General features: G+C 31.5%; 1 protein-coding gene across 5 annotated transcripts in view; it reads left to right on the forward strand.

The window, feature by feature from the left end:
* LOC127727042 (F-BAR domain only protein 2-like) overlaps positions 1-23,522 on the forward strand; it is a 45,702-nt gene that overhangs the window by 16,398 nt on the left and 5,782 nt on the right. The window contains exons 10-25 of one of the 5 annotated variants that reach the window (XM_052234440.1): positions 447-543; positions 1,943-2,053; positions 2,654-2,671; positions 3,521-3,598; positions 7,704-7,797; positions 10,189-10,204; positions 10,538-10,646; positions 11,310-11,437; positions 12,069-12,136; positions 15,648-15,808; positions 16,324-16,517; positions 17,329-17,543; positions 20,308-20,463; positions 20,865-20,997; positions 21,590-21,792; positions 23,030-23,259. In XM_052234440.1, coding sequence (XP_052090400.1) covers positions 447-543; positions 1,943-2,053; positions 2,654-2,671; positions 3,521-3,598; positions 7,704-7,797; positions 10,189-10,204; positions 10,538-10,646; positions 11,310-11,437; positions 12,069-12,136; positions 15,648-15,808; positions 16,324-16,517; positions 17,329-17,543; positions 20,308-20,463; positions 20,865-20,997; positions 21,590-21,792; positions 23,030-23,259 — 2,011 coding nt within the window. The remainder of the gene's footprint in view (positions 1-446; positions 544-1,942; positions 2,054-2,653; positions 2,672-3,520; positions 3,599-7,703; positions 7,798-10,188; positions 10,205-10,537; positions 10,647-11,309; positions 11,438-12,068; positions 12,137-15,647; positions 15,809-16,323; positions 16,518-17,328; positions 17,544-20,307; positions 20,464-20,864; positions 20,998-21,589; positions 21,793-23,029; positions 23,260-23,522) is intronic. The other 4 variants (XM_052234442.1, XM_052234444.1, XM_052234441.1 and 1 more) reach the window with 4 other exon arrangements.

The following is a 23,522-nucleotide window of genomic DNA, read 5'->3' on the forward strand; positions in this document are numbered from 1 at the left end:
CAACTGGGATCACATGTGGAGAAGGAGCATCACAACTAGGACCACATGTGGAGAAGGAGCATCACAACTGGTACCACATGTGGTGAAGGAGCATCACAACTGGTACCACATGTGGAGAAGGAATCTGCCAATATTTTGAATTTTTCGATATAGTGAATCAACTTACTATTTTTGTGATACATTTCTCCAGTACTACAGAACAAAAACAACTTTATGTCTGGACTGCATTTGACAATGTAATATGATAGCACTTTTGGGATCTGTCAGATACATACTTCATTTTTCTAATACTTTTGAATTAAATTGAGGGTAGGCTTAGCACAACAATGTGTACAACTTCTTGTTTATGATAGAGAGGAAGGTCCAACATGCTAGATATTTTTATTTTAAACGTTTGTGAATTTTTTGCCAAATTGAATCACTATAAATATTCTGTTCATTTTCAGGTGCACCATGAATTTAAAACAACATGTGATGAGTTGACTGTACAGAAATTACTAGATTCATTTATACAGTCAAAACAAACAGGAAAAATTAAACCAGGTACATAATTAATTGAGCTCAAAAAGTCAGATATGTCTGTATTTAAAATAGGAATTACCTTGTATTTTTTCTGAACTTTTAAAACCATTTTACATTGACAAAGACACAACTGCTTTAAGTTCTCAATCTTCAGGCAGCCTTGAATGTAATAAATTCAGAATGCAAAAGTCTTCATTTGATTTTTCAACTCGAAAACGAACAAACAAGAAAGTCTGTATATCAGAATATAGACAATAAAAAAATACATTACAACAAGATATATTAGTAATTTGGGTCAAATGTATTTTTTTTTGTGATTAAAAAAAATATTTATTAATGTTTAATTATTAGACACAATGCATTAACATTTAACTACAACAAAATGTTATTATTTTGCTCAGCTATACAAAGCTGGGAATTCACAGGTACTAATTTTATATTCATGCTTGCAATTGTTTTATTAATGTTATGAAATCCAATCATTCCTGGCAGTTTTAGTTGCAGCACATTATTTAAATCATTCTTTTTTTTTCAAGGAAAGGGATTGTTATCAATTTGTTTTTTTTTATAGTATGATTGCATGATTGTCAGGTCCTTTGGAAAGGGATTACAAATACTTCTGTTCAATATCCTTATTTATTTGTACTTTTCCACTTCAAAAAAAATATAACAAATGAACCCTTATAGATTATATTTGGCATATTTTCTTTATTATTACAATACAAATTTGGTATTTATAAATCACTATATCATAAGTGTCATGCTGAATTGAATGGTGCACTTATTCATGTTGTAGTTGCATGGAGCATCCTAGATTAGTTTAATTAGCCTAAGACTGCTATTTCTAATTATGAGTCTGTTGCATTCGCTGCAGAAAATTGAATTGGGAAGGATAAAGTTATGGAAACATAAGAAAAATATAAATTCCTTCGTGTGATATGTATTGGGATATTCTAAAATTTATCCTAATGTTTAGAAGCAAAATACTTTGTTTGAATTCTTTGAAGCTGAATATCGCAGAAGAATCAGCAGAAATTTGTTAAACTAATTACCATTGAATCTTTTCTGGAATTTTTTTAGAGCTACATAAAAAAATCACAGGAGTTTTGGGAATTATTTTGTATGATATTGTTTAAGATGATTTTTTTTAAAAATAATATGGTAAGAAACTTGTAAGGTTGCGTGCATTTATTATATTAGATGATTTTTCAAAGGAAATGAAAAGAAGGGAAAATAGAAAATGTAAAAGTCTTAACATCCTTAATCTTAGAAGAATGCTATTAGCCTACTATAGATTTCAAAAGTACTTGCATTAGATGGATTATAAGATTAGTTCTTTAGGAATGCTCTGTGCATAATGGTTAACAATTTTTTATGATCCCAATCTATAAAGTTTAAATGGGTCTCATTGTATATTTAGGTCCACTTGAATTCATGGAACCTGATTTGTCCAGTTTACCGGCACCAAGGCCTATGTCACCAGAACCAACAGAGGCTAAGCGAGAAAGTATAACAGAGAAAAGTAGACCAGGTGAGATAGAGAGTACACTTCAAGACTGAAATAATTTGTTACACTGACAAAAATATAATGATATATGCAAATTCAAAATAAGACTATAATAATTAAGATCAATAATTTCTGATTTCTACAAAAGATTTGCCTAATTTTAACACATCAGCTTTTAGAAAAATGAACAGATTATTTCAAATTAAAATATACCATAATTATTAAATGCTTTCCGAATGCTGTGTTTACTAACTAATATGATGTTTAATTGGCTTTGGGTTAATACTGACATTTCATGTATACAGTGTTTTTTGGGTTAATTGTGATGGTTCTTTTATATAGGATTAGGTACATATAGTTTCTTCTAGTTTTTTCTTTACATTTATGTTTTGGAAAAGTCTGTAACTATATTATTTCTTCAATTAGGTAATACAAATTTTGTTTTGTAGTTTATAATTGATTTGATATTAGTTATAGATATTTTCAATGCTCAAATCTCTGTGGCATTGGAGAGGAGTTAAAAAATTGTTTACAGAAATGTCAACAGAATTGAATTAAAATTTATTCTAAATAATGGATATTTTAGCTGAAACTTTTTTTAAGATAATTTCCATTCTTTTTCAGATATGATATTAAACCTGGGTGTGTATTTTTTTGTTTGCTTTATTCCCCTATCACCTCCTAACATGAAATGTCAGCTACGTGTTCTCAGTTCTATCTACATGATCATGTGTTATGGTTCTTGTTTGAGAATTTGATGCATCAAATTAGACGATTGTGTGTCCCTTACTTTGTGGTGATCTGTCCTCAATTAACAGTCATTTGGAACGGTGTGATTTCATATGTCAAATGTTGTAAAGTAATAACCAAAAATTTGAGTTCCCATTGTCTTAATGTTCCATTTTTTAACGTAAACAAATTTTCACTATACATTTTCAGTTGAAAACTTATAATAAAGTTTATTTTAATTTTCTATAAGGAGAGAATCTTTCAGATTAATTCATGTGGGAATTATTTGTTTTTGTGATCATTTTATTTTCAAGTTATTTAAAACTTGTTTTCTATCACTGTGATAAAAAGAAAAAGCTCAGATTAACAGTACTTAAATCTGTGCGGAAGAGAAAACTAGTTGATTGAAAAAAGGATTAGTGCTTAAATTATTGGGAAAATAACATAAATTGATACAAAATCTGGATAATAATGAACTAAGTCTGTTCTAATAAATATATTCAGTTTAATGTAGTGTGAGTTGTATTGAATTAACCTGTAAGACTAATTGAATTTACCTGTAAGACTAATTGAAGACAGAATTTCATATAGATGGATCCTGAAAAAGATGACATTAATTAAAAAATCTTTTTGATGTAATATTGATATGAGTTTGAAAGATGAAAATTCAATGCATTGATAAATACTTAACCTTTAAAACAATATATCTACTTGTGAAATAATAAAGATGAAATATTGTACTTTGACCACCTTACTTTACAGACTCTACAGGGAGTCCTGTTCCAACTGACCAGCCTGGTCCTCTAAGTAGAAGTGTAAAGTTACGAGTTTCCAAAACATGTAATTAGTACATTCTATCACTCTTGCTGTCAGTGAGCATATGGTTAATTGGTTTTTGTGTTAATTTTAGTTGGTGTGTGTGTCAGTGTGTGCATGCTCTAACTTTTCATTAATCTATGCGTTGTAGAAATTGTACGTTTTGCTATTGGCAGTACCGTTACGTTTATTTCTTTTGTAGCTAGTTGCTCTATACAGCTTTATTTTATTTGTGCTTATATTACTGTTGGGTTTTTCCATGGAGTAAAGCCTTAAAATGTATTTTTCATTGAAAAAAACATAATTAAATTCTGGGATTATCTTTTATAATTGTATTATACTCAATAAAAATTAAAACTTGCAGGTTTACTTTGTCCAAAGAAAGACAACATAAGTCTCAAAGAAAACTTTTTTTTAAAATATTTTATTAGATTCAGCTTACATATTATTCCTGTCTTCTTTTGACAAACATTATTAACAATGATTAATGTGAACACCAGTCACCTTGTATCCAGATAATTTAGATTCTAACAAATTCATTTTCCACAAATGCCAATTTTCCTTCATAAAAGAAAGATAAAATGTAGTTCTCACAGTTATATCCATAACAAAGTGAATTATTTATTTGTAATTTTCACAAGAAGGGATGAGTTTTTTACTTAAAATTTGCTCTTTTGAGTATCAAAATGAAAATCATATTTTATTTTAGGTCTCAGATTATACAGCTTTTGAAATAAAATATTTCCTATCTTGTGAGAAATTCTATGTCGTCAACCCATTGTTCCAGTTTTAGAAAGGGTTAAAGGATATCAAATGGCAGTAGGGAATTTTAAATTTTCTTACACTTCAACAGTCTTTTGCTGAAAACACAACCACCTAATTTTCGTCAAAAGTAATTACACTCCATGTTAATAATATTAAATGTCAATTGTTTAAATGATGCCCAGATTTATGATGTATGAATTATTCATATTTAAGGGATGCAGTTTCTGTAAAATCTCTTCTAACAGTCTATTTTACACCTTCAGTATAAAGTAAACTGTTACAATATTTGTTAAAAACTGCATTGGCTTGAGTGCTTAAAGTTTAACATGTTTTATAACGTGTCCTGACTTTAAGGCTATACTCTGTTACTTCTTACTGTGGTTAACTTCATCAGAGATTTGACTGTATACATGAAGATATCAAAATGCAAATTTTCAATATATTGTATTCTATATGTATTTGTTTATTTATATCTTTTGAATGCTATCATATCTTATTCATATGAGTAGTTGTGTAGAATTTATTTGAAATAATGCAGATTAAATTAAGTTTGTTTATACAGGAGTCTAAAGTTTAAATCAACAGAAAACATTGCTGGAAGAGGCAGATGATGATTGGCCAATTTAAAAAAAAAAATACGCCTAAAATTATAAGGAAACAGTTTTCTGAACTGACTCTGAAAAGATCCTTTACAAACAATCCTCATTTTTGTCTCGCCTTGACGGAGTCAAAAAGCGAGACATAGGTATGCTGTTTCCAGCGGCAGCGGCGTCAACAATGTATTAGTTTGTGATTAGGTCTAGTTCATGGTGAACCACTAGTGGTAGGTCAATGATATTTGGTATGCAGTTGTATTAGCATTGGCACATCTCATTACCATGGAGATTATTTGGCCCCGCCCCCTCAGTAAAGGTCTATTGACTTTGAAACTTTTCATAGTTTACATGTATTAGTTTGTGATTAGGTCAATTTATGGGGAACCACAAGTGGTAGGTCAATGATATTTGGTATGCAGTTGTATAAGCATTGGCATATCTCATTTCCATGGAGATTATTTGGCTCCGCCCCCTTAGTCTTGTTCTATAGACTTTGAAAATTTTGCTAAGTTAACATGTATTTGTTTGTGATTAGGTCAGTTCAAGGGGAACTATTAGTGGTAGGCCAATGTTAATTGGTGTTCAGTTGTATCAGCATTACGCATCTCATTTCCATGGAGAATATTTGGCCCCGCCCCCTCAGTCATGGTCTATTTACTTTGAAACTTTTACATAGTTTACAAGTTAATGTTTGTGTTTAGGTTTGTTTAAAGGGAACGATTTATAATAATTCAATGGTATTTGGTATGCAGTTGTATTAGCATTGGCACATCTCATTTCATGGAGATTGTTTAGCCATGTACCTTCAGTCATGGTTCATCGACTTTGAATATTTGCATAACTTACATGTTAAAGTATTGCTATTTTAATTTCAACATTTGCATTATCAAAATTACAAAAAGGCGAGACATATCTCTGTGATAACAGTTTATTTGTTGATTCAATAGCAAACATTTGTACATAAATATTAAAATCCTAGGGAAAAGTCCTTTTTCATTTTTTTTCTCTGTAACCACGAGGCCAATTTTAACTGATCTTGGCAGACTTATCTATAGAAGGCCACTTCAAGTGAGCCTCAGTGCTTTCCATCAGATGAAAAATATGACTGCTAACGGCAATCTTTGATTTTATTTGGCTGTTTTTAAAATCTTCTCCTGACACTTCAATGTGAAATGTTTTGGAGCTATAAGGTATTGATGAAAACTAAGTCATATGATTAATATGAAGAAAAAATTGTCAGAAACTATTGCGCAATTAAGAGGTTAATTTGCCAGGTGAGGGATCCTTTGGACCTCTTGTTATATTTTTATGCTAGGTAATGCATCTGATCATCTCTGTCAAATGGATTTATATATCCATACAATTTTAACTTGAAAACCATAAAATTCTGTTTCTCAGGTTCTTAAATTAATATTGACAAGAGTTTTATGTTTAATAGCTAGTTTGAATGAATGAACAACTTCACTTTTTTGCAACAGTCAGTTGTGACTCTAAACAAATTTCCTTTTTATAATACTGATAGTACATTTGTTAGCTCAGAATAATAATTGTGTCTTTACTAGGGTTAATACTGATATGAAATATACATTTCATCTGATGCATTTTTACAAAGTACTGAACTGTCTTTTTATTAATTATTTTTATGGCCCCGCAACAAAGTTGTTAGGCCATATAGTGTTACCCTTGTCCGTCATTCCATCATTCTGCAACAAACAGTTATAAAGACTTTTTTTCTAAACGCCTTCACATAATGAGCTTATATTTAGTATGTGAGTCAACTATGATGAGTTACAGATCAAGTTTACGTTTGGTTCTGCTCCGCTGATTTTTGCAAATGTTTCGGGCTTTGGACTTTGAAAATTTCATGAAAATAGTAGTTATACAGACTATTTTTCTAAACGCCTTCACATATTGAGCTGATTTTTAATATGTGAGTCTACTATGATAAGTTACAGATCAAGTTTATGTTTGGTTCTGCTCCACTGATTTATGGGCTTTGGACATTGAAAATTTTGTGAAAAATAACTGTTGTACAGACTTTCATTCTCAAATTATCACTCCAAAAAATGGCTCCAAGCTTTTTTGCGAATGGGGCCATTCGTGTCGTTCCGTAACATTTAGTTTTAATTTTACATTTTATGCACCTATATTATTTTTACAAAATAACTTATTTTTCAATCATACATAAAAAGATTGCCAATGCATAATAAGAAGTTTATACAAGTTTTCACTTCCTATTTGTAAATGCTTGCTTATGTATAGCATGATTCTATAGAATTCTGTCATGACCAAAGCTGACTCTGTTTATACATCACTATTTAATGCATATAGATAAAACATATAATTAGTGTATTCATTTTATAAAATTTAGATTTACTGTCAAACACTTTATAGGATCATAATTAATGTATGTTTAACATTGTTGCATGTTTAGTCCTAGTAATGGTAAGGGTGCACCTAACCTTTAAGTAAAAAAGTCACAAAGTTTTTTAATGTAAAAATGATGTTGTACTAAGTATCTATGATCACTGTATTGCTGAAAAAATATAGCATAGTATGCCTTTAAATGTGACATGTATATTTTGGGTTGCATGCAGATTCCCAGATGATCCCATTCCTCATAAATGCTTATGTTATAATGTCTTATAAATTCAGATGAAATATTCAATTTTCAAGAATGCAATTTCCCATGTATAAATTACATAAATAAACCTAAAATCTTGTCGTACAGTATGAACCAACCTGCAGTTATTCTGATTGTTTTAAAGGGTTCTTAAAGAAGAACAGAAAGAAAGAGAAGAAGAAGAAAAAGAAGGACAAAGATGACAAAAGCAACGATGATAAAGCAGACACAGAATCTGTGTAAGTATCTTAACATGCTCTGGGGGTACTTCAGGCTTGTAATGGATTCATAACGTATTTGTCATTGTAGCTAGTTTCTGTTATTTTTTTCTTGCCTTAATTGAGTCAAAAATGTGAGACTTAGGTATGCTGTTTCAGGCGGCGGTGGCGTCTGTGGTGTCATGGCAAAATCAATAATTTATTAAAGTTTATGATTTGGTCAGTTTAATGAGAACCACTAAGGGTAAATCAATGATATTTGGTACACAATTGTATAAACATTGGCACCTCTAAAATTTGATACAGGCGAGATATATCTGTGTCAACAATTTATAGTTATTAATTGAGGAATAGGGATATGCATGTACCATATTTGTGCTTATGTTTAATTTCTCAAATTGCAATATGAAATATAGGTCCTTAGTTATAACTTCCTTTTTATTTATCTGTACTGATTTTCACAAATACTTAAGCCATAAAAGTAGAACAAATAGAGAGATATGTTAAAATGTCTTCCTGTTTATTTACCATCATTGTGTTGTTATGTTTAAAGATTTCACAATATGTATTGATTTACAATTTTTAGCGTAAATTTATAGAATAAATAGTCTTATTAAACACAAGTTATCAATCATCTCTAATCATTTAGTTATTCAGTATATGTAAAGCTTTTTGTATAAATAGCAAACCAAAATAAGATCAGTAACCATATACATTATTATTCCATTGGTACTAATTTTCGTGAATTTTATTAGTAAATGTGAACCAAAATTTTATAATTGTTCAACAAAATACAAATTTACTATAGGGTATATTTAAATTGGTGCCCATGAAAAATGAATGAATCTGTACTATTACAAAACTGATATGCACTAGTCTGGATGAGGATATTGCCATACAGACAAATGTAGGTCTGATAAGATTATTTCAAGAAGAAAGCTTGTATTATACATTTAATGTTAATTGTATGCATATATATTAATTGTTTTATGTGGCAATGTTTCAGCCCTGGTGGCAGGTAGGAAAGCATGATGCTTGTCAAACCTAATGAATGACCAGAGCACCACCTCAATAAACTTACATTTAAATTTTATTAAGATAAAGAATCTGCTTTATTTCTTATATTATTCTAGTAGGTCAAATGATTGTGATAATTCAAATTTATTAAGATCTGTTTTTTCATCTCTTTTACAAATGACAACCTTGATGAACATTATTGTCCTGTGGACCCTTCACCCTGACCTTCAATCTCATTGAAATACAGATCGTGTGTCCACGCTTACAAGGATCTGATAACGCTGTCTTCTACTTTCTGTATTGAAGACCTTTTGGGTTCATCAAATTTTGTTTTAATGATACACACCTTCAATATTTGGGAGACGAAATTTCATTGGTCGATGTAATAACTGTTAGAACAGAAAATAGATCCTTGAAAGTGAAGATCTAACATATGATCTGTATTTTAATCAAATTGCTTGACCAGGAAGTATATTCTACCAATTCTTCAAGCTGTTTTAATCAACACTTTGATATCTGCAATTAAATGAACATCATATTGTTATGTTTTCTGTATTGAGTATGTTACTAATTTGTAAATACTTTCCAGGTAAAACTTTGTTTTCATTAATTCCTTTACAGAAATTAGTTTTAAAGTTAGGAATTCATTTACCAAAAAAAAAACACACTAGACTTATTACTTGTTCAAAAACAATATGTGCATATGAATAAGTCTCTTTGTTAACAGAAAGACATATGATTTCCCCAATTGTTGTTTGAATACACTGTCCTATATCAGTCATTCAGTGCTGTCTTCAGAAGAAGAATTTATTTGGCTATTTTTAAATAGTAAGAAACAGGTCTTAGTCACAATTCTAAGATATCTACATGTAATCCCAGCACTATGCGCTTCAAAATATGAATGATTGACTGAGAAATTGTTCCTCAGCTTATACTGTTTTAAATTTAGGACCTGATTCGACTCATTGCTCATATTGACTGTTTATATTGTCATGTTAATAATGCATGAACTCACACAAATTATACCCTCTTATATGCTGTTACTCTAGAATGGAAATAATTATATTGCAACTAAATACCTAAATGAGGAGTGTTTTGATTCGATGAAAGTGGATTTAATTATTTGTTTATTTCATTGATTGAGGAAAAACAGTAACTTTGTGGATACTTGGTTTGGTGGCTTTGCCAAACTTCTACATACAAGTCAATAGGAAATTTGTACTTAAACTTGTGGTTCATTTTACCCAAGAGAATATTGGCACACCATGAATAATAATAAATCCACAGTATCGCTATATATTTTTATGTTTGATCTTTAGTTTTATATTTTACAAGTCTTTTGTAAAAACATCAGATAGATACAATTCTCAATTTCTTTTTTACTGTCTTTTGCAGAGACACTCTTGAAGGGGTAAGTTTATATTTTGTTCATTATTTTCAATTGCAAAAATACCAAATCATCACTAAATTGTAAATTAAATGATAAAGAATATCTCTTTAACAATTGAACAAAGCTTGATTAACATAGGACACCAATTTAACTTCACAGTTTAATGATGTGCTAAATGGTAAGAAAAAAAAAATCTACCGCATGATAGTAAGTTGTAAAAAGAGAAGTCACTTCTCCCTATGATTCTGAAGTAATGTGAGCCCTGGCAATATATTTGTATGGGTTTTTCCTACTAAAATTCACTCATCGCCTGTTTATATTAATTTTTCTAAATTTATTTTAATGTGTCTTTAGGATGATGGTTTGGTTGATGAAGATGGTTACAGAATCAGGCCAGATAATCCATTAGAAAATAATGGTGATAAAAATAGCTGGAATTCTAGTGATTCAGATTCAGATTCAGGTATGATTAACTTTTGATTCATGTATGATTAACTTCTGATTCAGGTATGATTTACCTCTGATTCAGGTATGATTAACCTCTGATTCAGGTATGATTTACCTCTGATTTAGGTGGATAAATCTCTGATTCAGGTATAATCATTCAGATATGATTTACCTCTGATTCAGGTATGATTATAAAAATGTATTTGTAGAGGACTCAGAGGTGCGATGGTCTATAAGATGTGTGATGGCTAGTTTAAAATCTACAGATGTCCAATTATTATGAGAGTTTTCATTTTTAATTAGTTAGTATATAAATACCAAATATTCAATTGTTTCTCCAGCTGCTGTAATATCCATCTAAGCTATCTATCTCATTTACAGCAGTCTAAAAATCTATGGTGTTCTAGTCACTGATTTTCTCGAAATCAAAATTCTATTGTATATTGGTAATTTAGACAATTTTAGCTGTGTTTTTTAGGTTGTTTAGATTTGACTTGTAAAACTTAGTTTGTCAAATTTAGTAATGAATATACCTAATCAAGATTATCCAGAAATATCAAGATCATGCATATTGAAATTTGTATCACATGTTAGTATAACATACATTTTAATGAACCTGATTAAAACAAGTTTCTCAAATTAATATGTTAATTATTAAAAAATCTGTGCCTTTTTATAGATGATGAGAGTAAACGTAAAATAAAAGTAGAAATCCGACCATTAAGTCCTAATGGTCCACTACAGGCTGGCACTGTGGATGAGATCAAAGAAAAAATGGTTGGATTAAGGCTTTCTCCTACTGCTGTGGTAAGTACTTTTATACAAGTATGTTGTGGATTCTCTGAAAAAGGAGATTCTTTATTGTTGTACATTGTAATATGCATGGATATATGATTAACTGATTATTTTTGTTGTTATATGTATGTCTGTGGACAGTAGTTTCTATGCTGTAATTTTGGTTTAGCTGTCAACATTAAAATTCAAAATAATGATTCATTTTAGGGCTTTTTTCAGAATTAATTGAAAGGGGTGATCGAAAGGTGCTTTTATTAAAATTTGATGGGCGGTGTTTATTTAAGATAGGTAGTCTTAACAATTATAAAAAATAATCAATTAAAATTGTATGCATGGCGGCGTTAAATAAAAAGTGCCTTCATACAACCCCTTCCCCCTACATTTATTAGGCCTTATTAAAAAAAATATTTGTCACTATTATTTTTTTAGAAAATTATAATGTTGCTTAAATCTGCTTTATTCGAACTCTCCTTATTTCATAGTCAACATATAGGATTTTAATTAAAAATATTTAGATGGTCTTAAGAATGATATAAGGAGACTTGTAATAGGAGGTTTCAATTGCTTAGTATCAGTGTTATATAAATTAGAACTTATTTTGATAACAACTAGTGTGTATATATATAGTGTTCATACATTACAGAGGAAGAGAGCTCAGACACCTGTAGACAAGAAAATGAAAAGATCCCAGTCAGAATCGGATACCTTGGGGTAATGATACAATTACAAATTATTTTTGCTTTACAGAGGGTTAATTATTTAATTAATCAGCAATTTTTCCAAATTGAAGAAAAATAGCTTGTTAAAACTAATTTTTTTTTGTACGTTTTATCGTAATTGTCATTACAATTACAAACTCTTTTATTGTTAGACTTATGTAAATTCAGAAATAATTGCAAGGTTTTTGGAAAATGACGCTATCAGCGGCATGTTTCCGATACCATTGACCAGAACTAACGGAAGTTGATTATACCTCCGCCTACCGCACTCGGTTTCATATTTACTATTTTACATACTAACTGGAATCTGCTTGTATTACGCTACACTCGAACAAAGTGTTGTAGTCGGACGGGATCCAGCTTACATACGTTATTTTATTTACCAAAAAAGATATCTTGACCTGTCCATATGTTTTTTGTTATTAAATGGTATTTGGAGCTATCCCTTTGTTATATTTTTCATATTTATTCGAGCTTTCACTTTTATGCACATGTCTTACAATCGTAAACACTCGGTATGTATACATGATAAATAGATCCGTTTTGTTATGGTGTTGGACTTTTTACCCTCCAATGATCAGCAATCGCTAGACAAAATAGTTCTCCGAAATAATGTCAGCCTTTCATGCCATTTCAACTTAACAATCATTAAAAAAGTAATAATCGGAATCATTTTGATATCCATTGGATAGAAACTGGTCTTTATCCAGATTTACGAAGATTTTAATAATCGGACATTAGTAATACGGTTATACCCACGCGGTGCGTATGAATCTTTGTTTACAAAGTTATAGCAGCAGAGTCTGTAACTGTATCATTATTAATTAACTACACTGTTATTGTACTTAATATGATGGAAACTGCATGTCAACTCGGCCAATACAGATTTTTTTCCCGTATTGGCCGAGTTCTGATCCGGCCAAAACAGGATTTCGGAACGTCTCTAGTTTTTAGATTGTAAGTCACGATAAACTCAAACTGAAAGAAAAAATTTGTTTGTACGACGCAGTTTTTATTTACTCACCATAAACAAGCTGAAACGTTCAGTATGGCATATATTTTAGGTTAAAGACGGTCCCATTCATTTGAAAAGCATTTTGAAAGTAGACGATGGAATTATTTCAGGTTTGGGGAACGAGTAAATTATCACAAAGTTCATTTCTTGACGACCTCATAATTTCATCATGTCGATGGTACAAATCGATTTTTACTGTTTACTTTCGCTTCTCATGTTTTGTAAACGGTCTTTTATTTTTAAACCCGAACCAGGCATATGCATTCTGTAATTGCGCAAATCTTCGTTCTTTGGTCAATTGGCTTAGGGATAGTTGTATCAATTTCAACTCTTACATTATTTTTTTTTAAATATATTTGCATTACACATGCAATGGCAGTACCTTTCCAATTACTATTTATGTGTTGTGTCTAAATTAAAGTTGTAACACTTTATAGTGACTGGAAAGGGTAGAAAAATTTATCAGATGAGAAAAGGCTGAAGATACATGGAAACGGCACCAAATCATTAGATATTGCATCTTATAAAAAGAAACTGAGATTTGGATACTTCCACTTCAAGGTAAAAATGTTTATCTCTTGTGAAATGAAATAAAAAAATATTGTAACACTGTAGTTAATTAATAAAGATACTATTACATGTATTTCTGTATTGGCCTTATTGTTGGTCCTCGGCCAGCAGTATTGGCCTTCGGCTTCGCCTCAGACCAATACACCAAGACATGGACCAATAACAAGGACAATACAGAAATACTTACACAATAATATTGTAGAATGACAGTATGGTTCAATAGCGGAAGTCAGCCCCTCAACTACTTTTTACATAAATATTAACTTCTGGCTTCATATCCTTGTTCGTCTTGTCTGGAGATCTTCTTGTAGTTCCAGTTAGGCAAGCATTTTAGAGACATATCCCGTCCATCCTCTCTTGACTTGTAATTTCTGGTGATAGATTTTGCCGCTTGACGTTGTATCCTTTCAAGCTTGTTTTTTTTTTTGTTACCGAGTAGGGTCCCATACTATGGCTCCATATTAAATTGTAAGATCCATTCCTAAAGGTCTAGATCATTGTTCTAATCTGACACAAATTTCAATAACTGGAATGCTACCCAAGTTGAATATATGGTGACCTACTAGAACAGCATTATCACTATTGAAATTGTGTTTAATACCATGATTGTTCAATGTCATTAACTTAAATGGAGACAGACATTTGACCTGAAAGGTGGTGTGGGAGTGCAAAATCAAAAACTAACTGACTATGATATATGGTTAAAGAATGAATATCAATTACATGGGTCAACATGGTCAAGGGCAGAGTTGTTATGAAATAACAATATGGCAGAGAAGTGGTTTCAAGTTTCATATAAAGCGACCTGACTGACATGAAATAAAAAATCAAAGGAGTATCCCTATTTGTCTAATCTTCAAGGTGAAATAAAACTAGAAAAACAATATTATACTATTGTCTAAATCTACAGAAATAATTTGCTTCAAGTAACAGAATTAACTAGGTCACTAGTAACTTATTTAATGAGTATGTGGGGTATAAGAGCTTGATAACAACAGGCTCTTCATAATCATTTGGTTTGAAAAGGATGCTAGTAGTCTATATTCTTGATTTAGAAAAATGTAATTGCAAGACAAAAATCACATTACTTAGAATACTTTAGATCATTCAGGTAGTCTTTATTTATATGTACAAAAGAACAGCCAGTAGTCATTGGATATTGTAGATCATTCAAATAGTCTTGACCTATTTATTAGTACAAAAGAACAGCCAGTAGTCATTGGCTATTGTAGATCATTCGGGTAGTCTTGACCTATTTATTTATAGAAAAAAACAGCCAGTAGTCATTGGATACTGTAGATCATTCAGGTAGTCTTGACCTATACATTTGTACTAAAAAAACAGCCAGTTGTCATCTTCACATAACACACACATATACGAATATCAATTATATGCTTACGAGACATGTTGGAATGTTAAACTAATTACGGTATGTGAAAATCAAGACTTGCATAAAAAATATCACAATATTAGAGACAGTGGCGTCATTTTTCCTCAGAGCTTTCAGCTCTTTGATTATTAATGTGAATAATGTGACTGGGTGAGTATCTCAATATTAAGAACTCACATTCTGATAACTGGTACATACATATATATAATTATATCTGTATGCAGATTTTTCTGAAATAGCAATAATTAAGCTCTCATGTTTGTCCATTTTCAAAGTAGCAATAGTAAATGCATGCAACAATTTCTTAATTTACAGTATATAACGATATACATGTATAGAAAAAAAAAAGAAGAAAAATAGTAATCAGATTATTTTCATTTTATATTTTTGTCTAACTGTTGAAAAAAATCATCATTCTTTTAGTATTTTCATCTGAAACAATATAATACTATTTTTCCTTGTTTAAACATTTTTTGCAACTGATTTACCCAGATTTACAAATTTTACATATTTCTTGATATATTACAGAGAATCCCGTCCAAGCCAAAACCTGGACCTTCTAAACTTAGATTTTTTTAGTTCCTCTACGTCATCTACACCTGTTGGAGGTGGATTTAACCTCCCATCACCATTGTCTCCTATGGCAGACATATCCAATAGTCTTTCTAGTACTCCTGCTTCAAATCCAAGTGAGTATTTGTAGATTAAGTAGTTATGAAGATAAAACTGCTAGTATTGTAAATGAATTGCACACCTAAACAACACCCAAAACTAAAAAGTAAAGAAGCTGCAGCCTATCTACACATTAAGGTGGTACATAACACTACAGGGAGATAACTCTGTAAAAATCAGCTGAACGCTATAATCACATTCTATTGTTGAGGAAATATTAAGCTTCTCAATGATCAAAATTAGTGTTTGTCAAACTGCTATATATCTAATGAAGTTTTCACGATAAAGTGTGTGGTTCAGGTTGTTTGAAATTTTTATATTTTTGTCAAAGGGTCAAAGTTAATATTTCGTCAAAATTTTATGAAAATTATACGAGCCAAATTAATTTTAGTCAAGGTGTTTGGTACCACCTTGATATACAAGTTATCAATGTCAGAAAAATATGAAGCTTAGTTTGGATTAAAATATATTGACTAGTGATTAATTCCACTGTTACCTATACAACAAAAAACTTTTGTTTTTATTTCTATAGATGCATCAGATATATTAAACGTAGATGCATCAGATATATTAAATGGTAGTATTAGTCCATCAACTAGTCTTCAATCCAAACCTGATAATATATCATCAGCATCCAGTCAACTTACCTCTTCTTTGAATGGTAGTTTTAATTTACCAATGCCACCTCAGCGACCTCCGTCACGGACATCAGCAATAGCTCCACAGGTATGTAGGGTAGCTGCCTTTACTGGCTAATGATGTAGAACATGTAGTGCTTTGTACTGTAACATTCTTGCTGTCCTTTAGAAAATATGGACATGTATTTAAACTTCTTTCTATACAAAGTTCTACTTATATTTTAGCTCTCAGTGTTTTTTAGTGTGAAAGGATAGAAGATATATTGTGTCAGCCATCAAAACAAATATGACTGACATTAGATAGGTCTAGTTACTGTTGACATTAGATAGGTCTAGTTACTGTTGACATTAGATAGGCCTAGTTACTGTTGACATTAGATAGGTCTAGTTACTGTTGACATTAGATAGGTCTAGTTACTGTTGACATTAGATAGGTCTAGTTACTGTTGACATTAGATAGGTCTAGTTACTGTTGACGTTAGATAGGTCTAGTTACTGTTGACATTAGATAGGTCTAGTTACTGTTGACATTAGATAGGTCTAGTTACTGTTGACATTAGATAGGTCTAGGTCTTGTTACTGTTGACATTAGATAGGTCTAGTTACTATTAACATTATATATGTCTAGTTACTGTTCTAAAAAAAATAATGTTTACTTTGATATAGAACTAAAGTCTCCATGGAAATAATATAGAGTCAAATGAGCTGTAAAGGTCACCTCTATTAAACGTAAACCTGTCATGTCAGGTCACCCTCTTTTTGTCCCAGTGTTGTTATTTCTACAATTTTGAACTTCAATTTTAAGGTCACCTCTTTTATAAGATCAGTTTTCCCTGGTCCTGATGATGACATAAATATACAAATTTGACAGTTTTTTGTAATTGGACCTTTTTTGTCAGGTTCCAGCTCGTGTAACAGCAGGAGGAAGAACTAGTCCAGCTTTCATGTCACGGTCAGAGAGTAGTAGCAGTGTTACATTCAGTACCACATCCATGCCAGTTGGAGCATCACGTGGACCAAGTCCTTTAACTATAGGCATGTCTGATACAGTTCCACTAGCTATAGCTTTTACAGAAACTATTAATTCACTCTTCAGAGGAACAGATGCTACAAAGTAAGTAATATTGTTATATATTGTACTGGAGTGAAATATCCTGGCTGTTCTTGCAATTTGATTGGTTAACTTGACTAGACATATGAGACCATATACTCTTGTGAACAAAAACGAAGATCAGAATGGATATTAATGTTGAAATTAGAGTACTCCATTATGACATAATTGTTATATGGGGCTTCACAGGGGATATTGGCTGATATTCACTGTCTGTGTCATTTAAAGAAAATCCAGGTAATGAAATACTTCTGACAATATTGTAAAGATTTACTTAATTTAGTTTATTAAGTCTAGTTGCATTTTCAAATGTAACTGGAAAGACAAAGTAAAAAAAAATACACAAATGGTGTAAATGAAAAAGTACTGGACTTCAATGTGAAATACTCAGAACTCATCAGGAAAGTGAGATTGGTAAATTAATATTAAACATCCCAAACACTATAAACAGAGCAATATATTATTATACGACCGCAAAAAAATTTTGGCGTCGTCGAAGTCGTCTGGCGTCGTCCGAAGACACATTGGTTTTCGCACTCTAACTTTAGTTTAAATAAATGGATCTCTATGAAATTTTACCACAAGGTTCAATACCACAAAAGATAGGTTGGGATTGATTTTGGGGGTTATGGTACCAACAGTAAAGGAATTAGGGGCCAAAAATAAGCATTTTTGTAACTTCCAGACATAACTTGTGTGTTAGTGTATGGATCTCTCTGACATTGTACCACAAGGTTCCATATCACAAAATTATGCTGGGATTGATTTTGGGGGTAATTGCCTCAAAATATTAGGAATTATGGGCCCAAAAAGGGGCAAAAAAACAGCATTTTTTCTAGTTTCATGACAATAACTTGTGTGTAAGTGCATGGATCTTTCTGAAATTGTACTACAAGGTTCCATATCACAAAGGAAAAGCTGGAATTGTTTTTAGGGGTAATTGCTGAAACTTTTAGGAATTGGGGGCCAAAAAGGGGCCAAAAATAAGCATTTTTCTAGTTTCCAGACAATAACTTGTGTTCAAGTGTATGGATCTCTCTGAAATTGTACTGCAAGATACCATACCACAAAGGGAAGGCTGGGATTGATGATGGGGGTAATTGCCTCAATATTTTAGGAATTAGGGGCCAAAAAGGGGCAAAAAACAAGCATTTTTCTAGTTTCAGGACAATAACTTGTGTGTAAGTGTATGGATCTTTCTGATATTGTACTACAAGGTTCCATATCACAAAGGGAAAGCTGGGTTTGAGTTTGGGGGTAATTGCCCTAATTGTTTAGGAATTTGGGGCCAAAAAGGGGCCAAAAAACACATTTTTCTAGTTTCCAGACAATAACTTGTGTTCCAAGTGTATGGATCTCTCTGAAATTGTACTGCAAGGTACCATACCACAAAGGGAAGGCTGGGATTGAGTTTGGGGGTGATGAATCATAAGGGGGTTCAAAAAATTTGGGGGGGGGGGGGGGGGGTTTTCCTTTTTTTTCTTCTTTTCCTTTTTTTTTTCTTTTAAAATTTTCCATTTTAAGTTGGTTATTTCTGATTTATATTTAAAAGCAAATAATAATGATATGGTAGGAGATACACACCAAACAGGATGTGTAAATTATTATATAATAAGTATTGTGCAATAGCAAGAAATTTTCAATTGCACAGTATTGCACAATAGCAAGAAATCTTCAATTGCACAGTATTGCGCAATAGCAAGAAATCTTCAATTGCACAGTATTGCGCAATAGCAAGAAATATCCAATAGCACAATATTGCGCAATAGCAAGAAATTGTCAATTGTACAGTATTGCGCAATAGCAAGAAATATTTAATTGCACAGTATTGTGCAAAAGAAGATACTTCGTATAAATTGCTTATTTCTTGACCAATTTCAATGGGGTTTTATTCTTGAATTCTTGGGGTTCTTTAATATGCTGAATCTAACCGTGTATTTAGTTTTTGGATTTTGGGCCCCGTTTTTAAATTGGTCCACATTGAGGTCCAAAGGGTCCAAAATTAAACTTTGTTTGATTTCATCAAAAATTGAATTATTGGGGTTCTTTGATATGCCGAATCTAACCGTGTATTTAGATTCTTAATTTTTGGTTCCGTTTTCAAATTGGTCTACATTAAGGTCCAAAGGGTCCAAAATTAAACTTAGTTTGATTTTAACAGAAATTGAATTCTTAGGGTTCTTTGATATGCTGAATCTAAACATGTATTTAGATTTTTGATTATGGGCCCAGTTTTCAAGTTGGTCTAAATCGGGTTCCAAAATTAAACTTTGTTTGATTTCAACAAAAATTGAATATATGGGGTTCTTTGATATGCTGAATCTTACCATGTATTTAGATTTTTGATTTTTGGGCCCCATTATCAACTTTGTCCACATTGAGGTCAAAAGGGTCCAAAATTAAACTTTGTTTGATTTCATCAAAAATTGAATTCTTGGGGTTCTTTGATATGCTGAATCTAACCATGTATTTAGATTTTGGATATTGGACCATAATAGGTGAATGTCCAATTTAAAATTTTTAAGTTCTTAGACCACATTCATTCTGTGTCAGAAACCTATGCTGTGTCAAATATTTAATCACAATCCAAATGCAAATCTGTATCAAGCTTGAATGTTGTGTCCATACTTGCCCCGACTGTTCAGGGTTCGACCTCTGCGGTCGTATCAAGCTGCGCCCTGCGGAGCATTTTATTAATGTAATTGATATATAAATATTCATTTGTGCTTGTATAAAATATAACTAAAGTTAAAATGGTCTCTTACAGATGTATGGTGAAGATAACAGGAAATGTGATGATGTCATTTCCAGCTGGTGTTGTTAAAGTCTTTACAGAAAATCCATCACCTGCACTCTTAAGTTTTAGAATCAAAAATACCGACCGATTAGAACAAGTACTACTCAATCAGCAGCTCGTTATTCAGTAAGTATTTGGATTATACAATTGTACATATACTATATTCCTTGCTTATTATTGAAGATGTTGTTTGTTTGTTAATATGATTTTAAGATCCTTTGTTGATGATTAATAATTGCACTGTGGGATCATACATTGTAACATTTAATTTTACTCTGTTATTTGAAATGTATATATGATTTTAAAATTAGATATAGGGGTATAGATTGGGGGGGGGGGGGGGGTCTTCATTTCTATTTTCATTAAATTTTGGGGTCATTCTTTTTCTTCATTTGCTGGCCCCTTTTTTCTTATCTTTATATTTAAGTACCCCCTTATGAGAATGTTTGTTTGCTGATTTAGGCATATAGATTTTCACTCATACAGAGTTTGATATATATTAATTCTTTATATTTTTTTCATTTCAGAGATGTTGACCAAAGTTCATCAGATAGTCTTTCATACCATTTTGATATGTCCGCTTTATGTGGACATCTGAAAACCCAAGGAGAAGAAAATAAAACTGCCTCATATTTTAATATTGATATTCTGAAGTACCAGGTAAACATTTTAAGAATCCTATGTTAAATTAGCTTCCTCAACAAGGATCATCTAAGCTTTGATATCAAATACAGAGCAAGAATTTGAATTAAGTTCATTCAGTCCTTACAAGACATTAATAAAAAAAAAGTGCAATATTAACAGTATTAAAAAGTGAATATTGAGATTAGGCCTCCTTTTTGATAAAAGATTATTGATATCAGCCATAAAGAATTGACATGAATAAAATGATCATTATATTAAGTAAAATTGATAATTAGAATTAGTGGATGTTACTTGAGATCTTCAGGGAAGAAGTCAGTCTTTGTTGTTGAATTTAAGTTAAAATAGAATTAGAATATAAACAACATTTTTAAAAGTTTTTCAAACAATTAAGTATTTTGATTTATTATAAAATTGGCACTGACAATATTTGAGTAAAAGGACACATATAAAATGTAAATTACGAAGATGATTTCATTACTTACTTGTAGGCTACAGCATTGTCTGGTGTGGGTAGTTGTCCATTGCCATTGGTTGTGTATTGGAAGTGTGAACTTACTCATACAGATATACGATTAGATTACAAATTTAATCCTTTACTTACTTGTAGGCTAAAGCATTGTCTGGTGTCGGTAGTTGTCCATTGCCATTGGTTGTGTATTGGAAGTGTGAACCTACTCATACAGATATACGATTAGATTATAAATTTAATCCTTTACCAATGTCCAACCCATCAACATTAAAAAATATATCTCTAATGATTCCAGTCAGTGGAGAAGTTACTAGCATGAAAAGTACACCTGAAGGAGTGTGGTAAGTTGATACTTGTATTGGATCAGGAACCTAATTCATGGTTACTCAATGATTATTGGTGAAAGTTTATGAATTGCATATATTCTATTTATTTTAACATGAAAGTTACCTGAATGGTCTATTTCTCATAATACAGTACACCAAGACATCCTATACCTAATTATATGTTGTAATAAAGGATTTAAAAAGGGTCCTTGTCAGTCTGACATATCACAGTAACTTTGACCTCATTATTGCCTGGCACTGAAGTGCATGTTAAATTTCCAAGATTAGGTTGTGTATCACTCATTATAGGTAGATTACTTGAAGGGAAACTTGGTTTGTCTTTTGGTTTAAGTTGACTTGTTTGTATTGTAGATGTTATTTGACCTTGATTTCATTTTCAATGTCAACTAGTCTGCATTATGTTTTCAGTATATTGTCATTTTCTTAAAATTTACTGTACATTAAAAGTAAACCTTATTTCTTTGAAAAATTTGTTATTAGGTGTACATGTTCACTTGACAGTGTCACTTGAATTGACCTGAATTTTGTATTTCAGTAAAGTTTTCATGATAAGGGCAGTTTCTCGCTAACCAGATGGAAAAAATAACTATTACTCTATATATCTTTTAATTCAATGTAAGATTGATATCTTTGTTGGACTTTGAGATTACTTATGTTCAAAGTTTAGTAATTCAGATTAAAAAGTGATGAAGTCAGTTGTTTAATCATATATTATTACATCTTTTGTCTAAGTTTATTGCAAAGTCCCATATGTAACTTCTTTTTTATTCTACCATAGGCGGATCCAGGGGGGGCCCTTGGGGGCCCGGGCCCCCCTTTCGTGGGTAAAATTTGGTTGATTATATAGGGAATCACTGAAGCATGACTTGAGTGGCCGCCCCCCCCCCCCCCCCTCTTAGGTCAGTCAGCGTCCCCCCCCCCCCTTATGAAAAGTTCTGGATCTGCCACTGTCTACAGATTCACAGCATGCTATTTTCAATAATCCTTTCTTGTTTTTAAAGTAATATTTTTATCCCCATGTAAGTTTGCTTATAAGTTTACAAATAGTGGCCGGCCAGTTAATTATAAGTTCAAGCAAATAAAATCGTGAGTAACTTCTCAAACAGATGGCAAACCACTATTTAACCAAAGGAATGGTTTCCTTAAGTCTTAGATGGATCAATGTCTGCAGTGATAACCAACCAAATATTATTGAAGCTTAACAGAGGAATTTTTCAATGTTTGATTTCAGGAATGAAGAAAGCCAAAGAGGAATGTGGAAACTAAATGATATATCAGAAGTTAGTGAAGAAGCAGGACAAGGTTGTGTTAGAGCTAAATTCCACTTAAAATCAGGTCCTAGTAAACCTGCCACGGCTGCAGTACAATTTATATGTGAAGGAGCATCATTATCTGGAATAGACTTTGAATTAATAGGGTCTGGATATAGGATATCTCTTGCAAAGAAAAGATTTGGAGCAGGTAACAAAAATAAAAAAGGATGATTTAATGTATGAAATAATTACAAAAGAAGAGTTTATGCAAAACATTTTTACAAGTAGATATTTGCTTCAAGTAATGATATACGTTTTGCTCTTCTGTTTATATTTATTAGACTAGCATTAGTCAGCTTCATGGTCTCACAAACATGACAGGATGATCTCAAATAAATTTCTTTGATTTCTTAAATTATCGGAAAACTGAAAAAATTTCCTATACGATAAGTGTGGCAGTTTAATTCCTTG

The sequence above is a fragment of the Mytilus californianus genome, unplaced genomic scaffold (assembly GCF_021869535.1).
Source record: "Mytilus californianus isolate M0D057914Y unplaced genomic scaffold, xbMytCali1.0.p SCAF_19, whole genome shotgun sequence".
NCBI classification, from domain to species: Eukaryota; Metazoa; Mollusca; class Bivalvia; order Mytilida; family Mytilidae; genus Mytilus; species Mytilus californianus.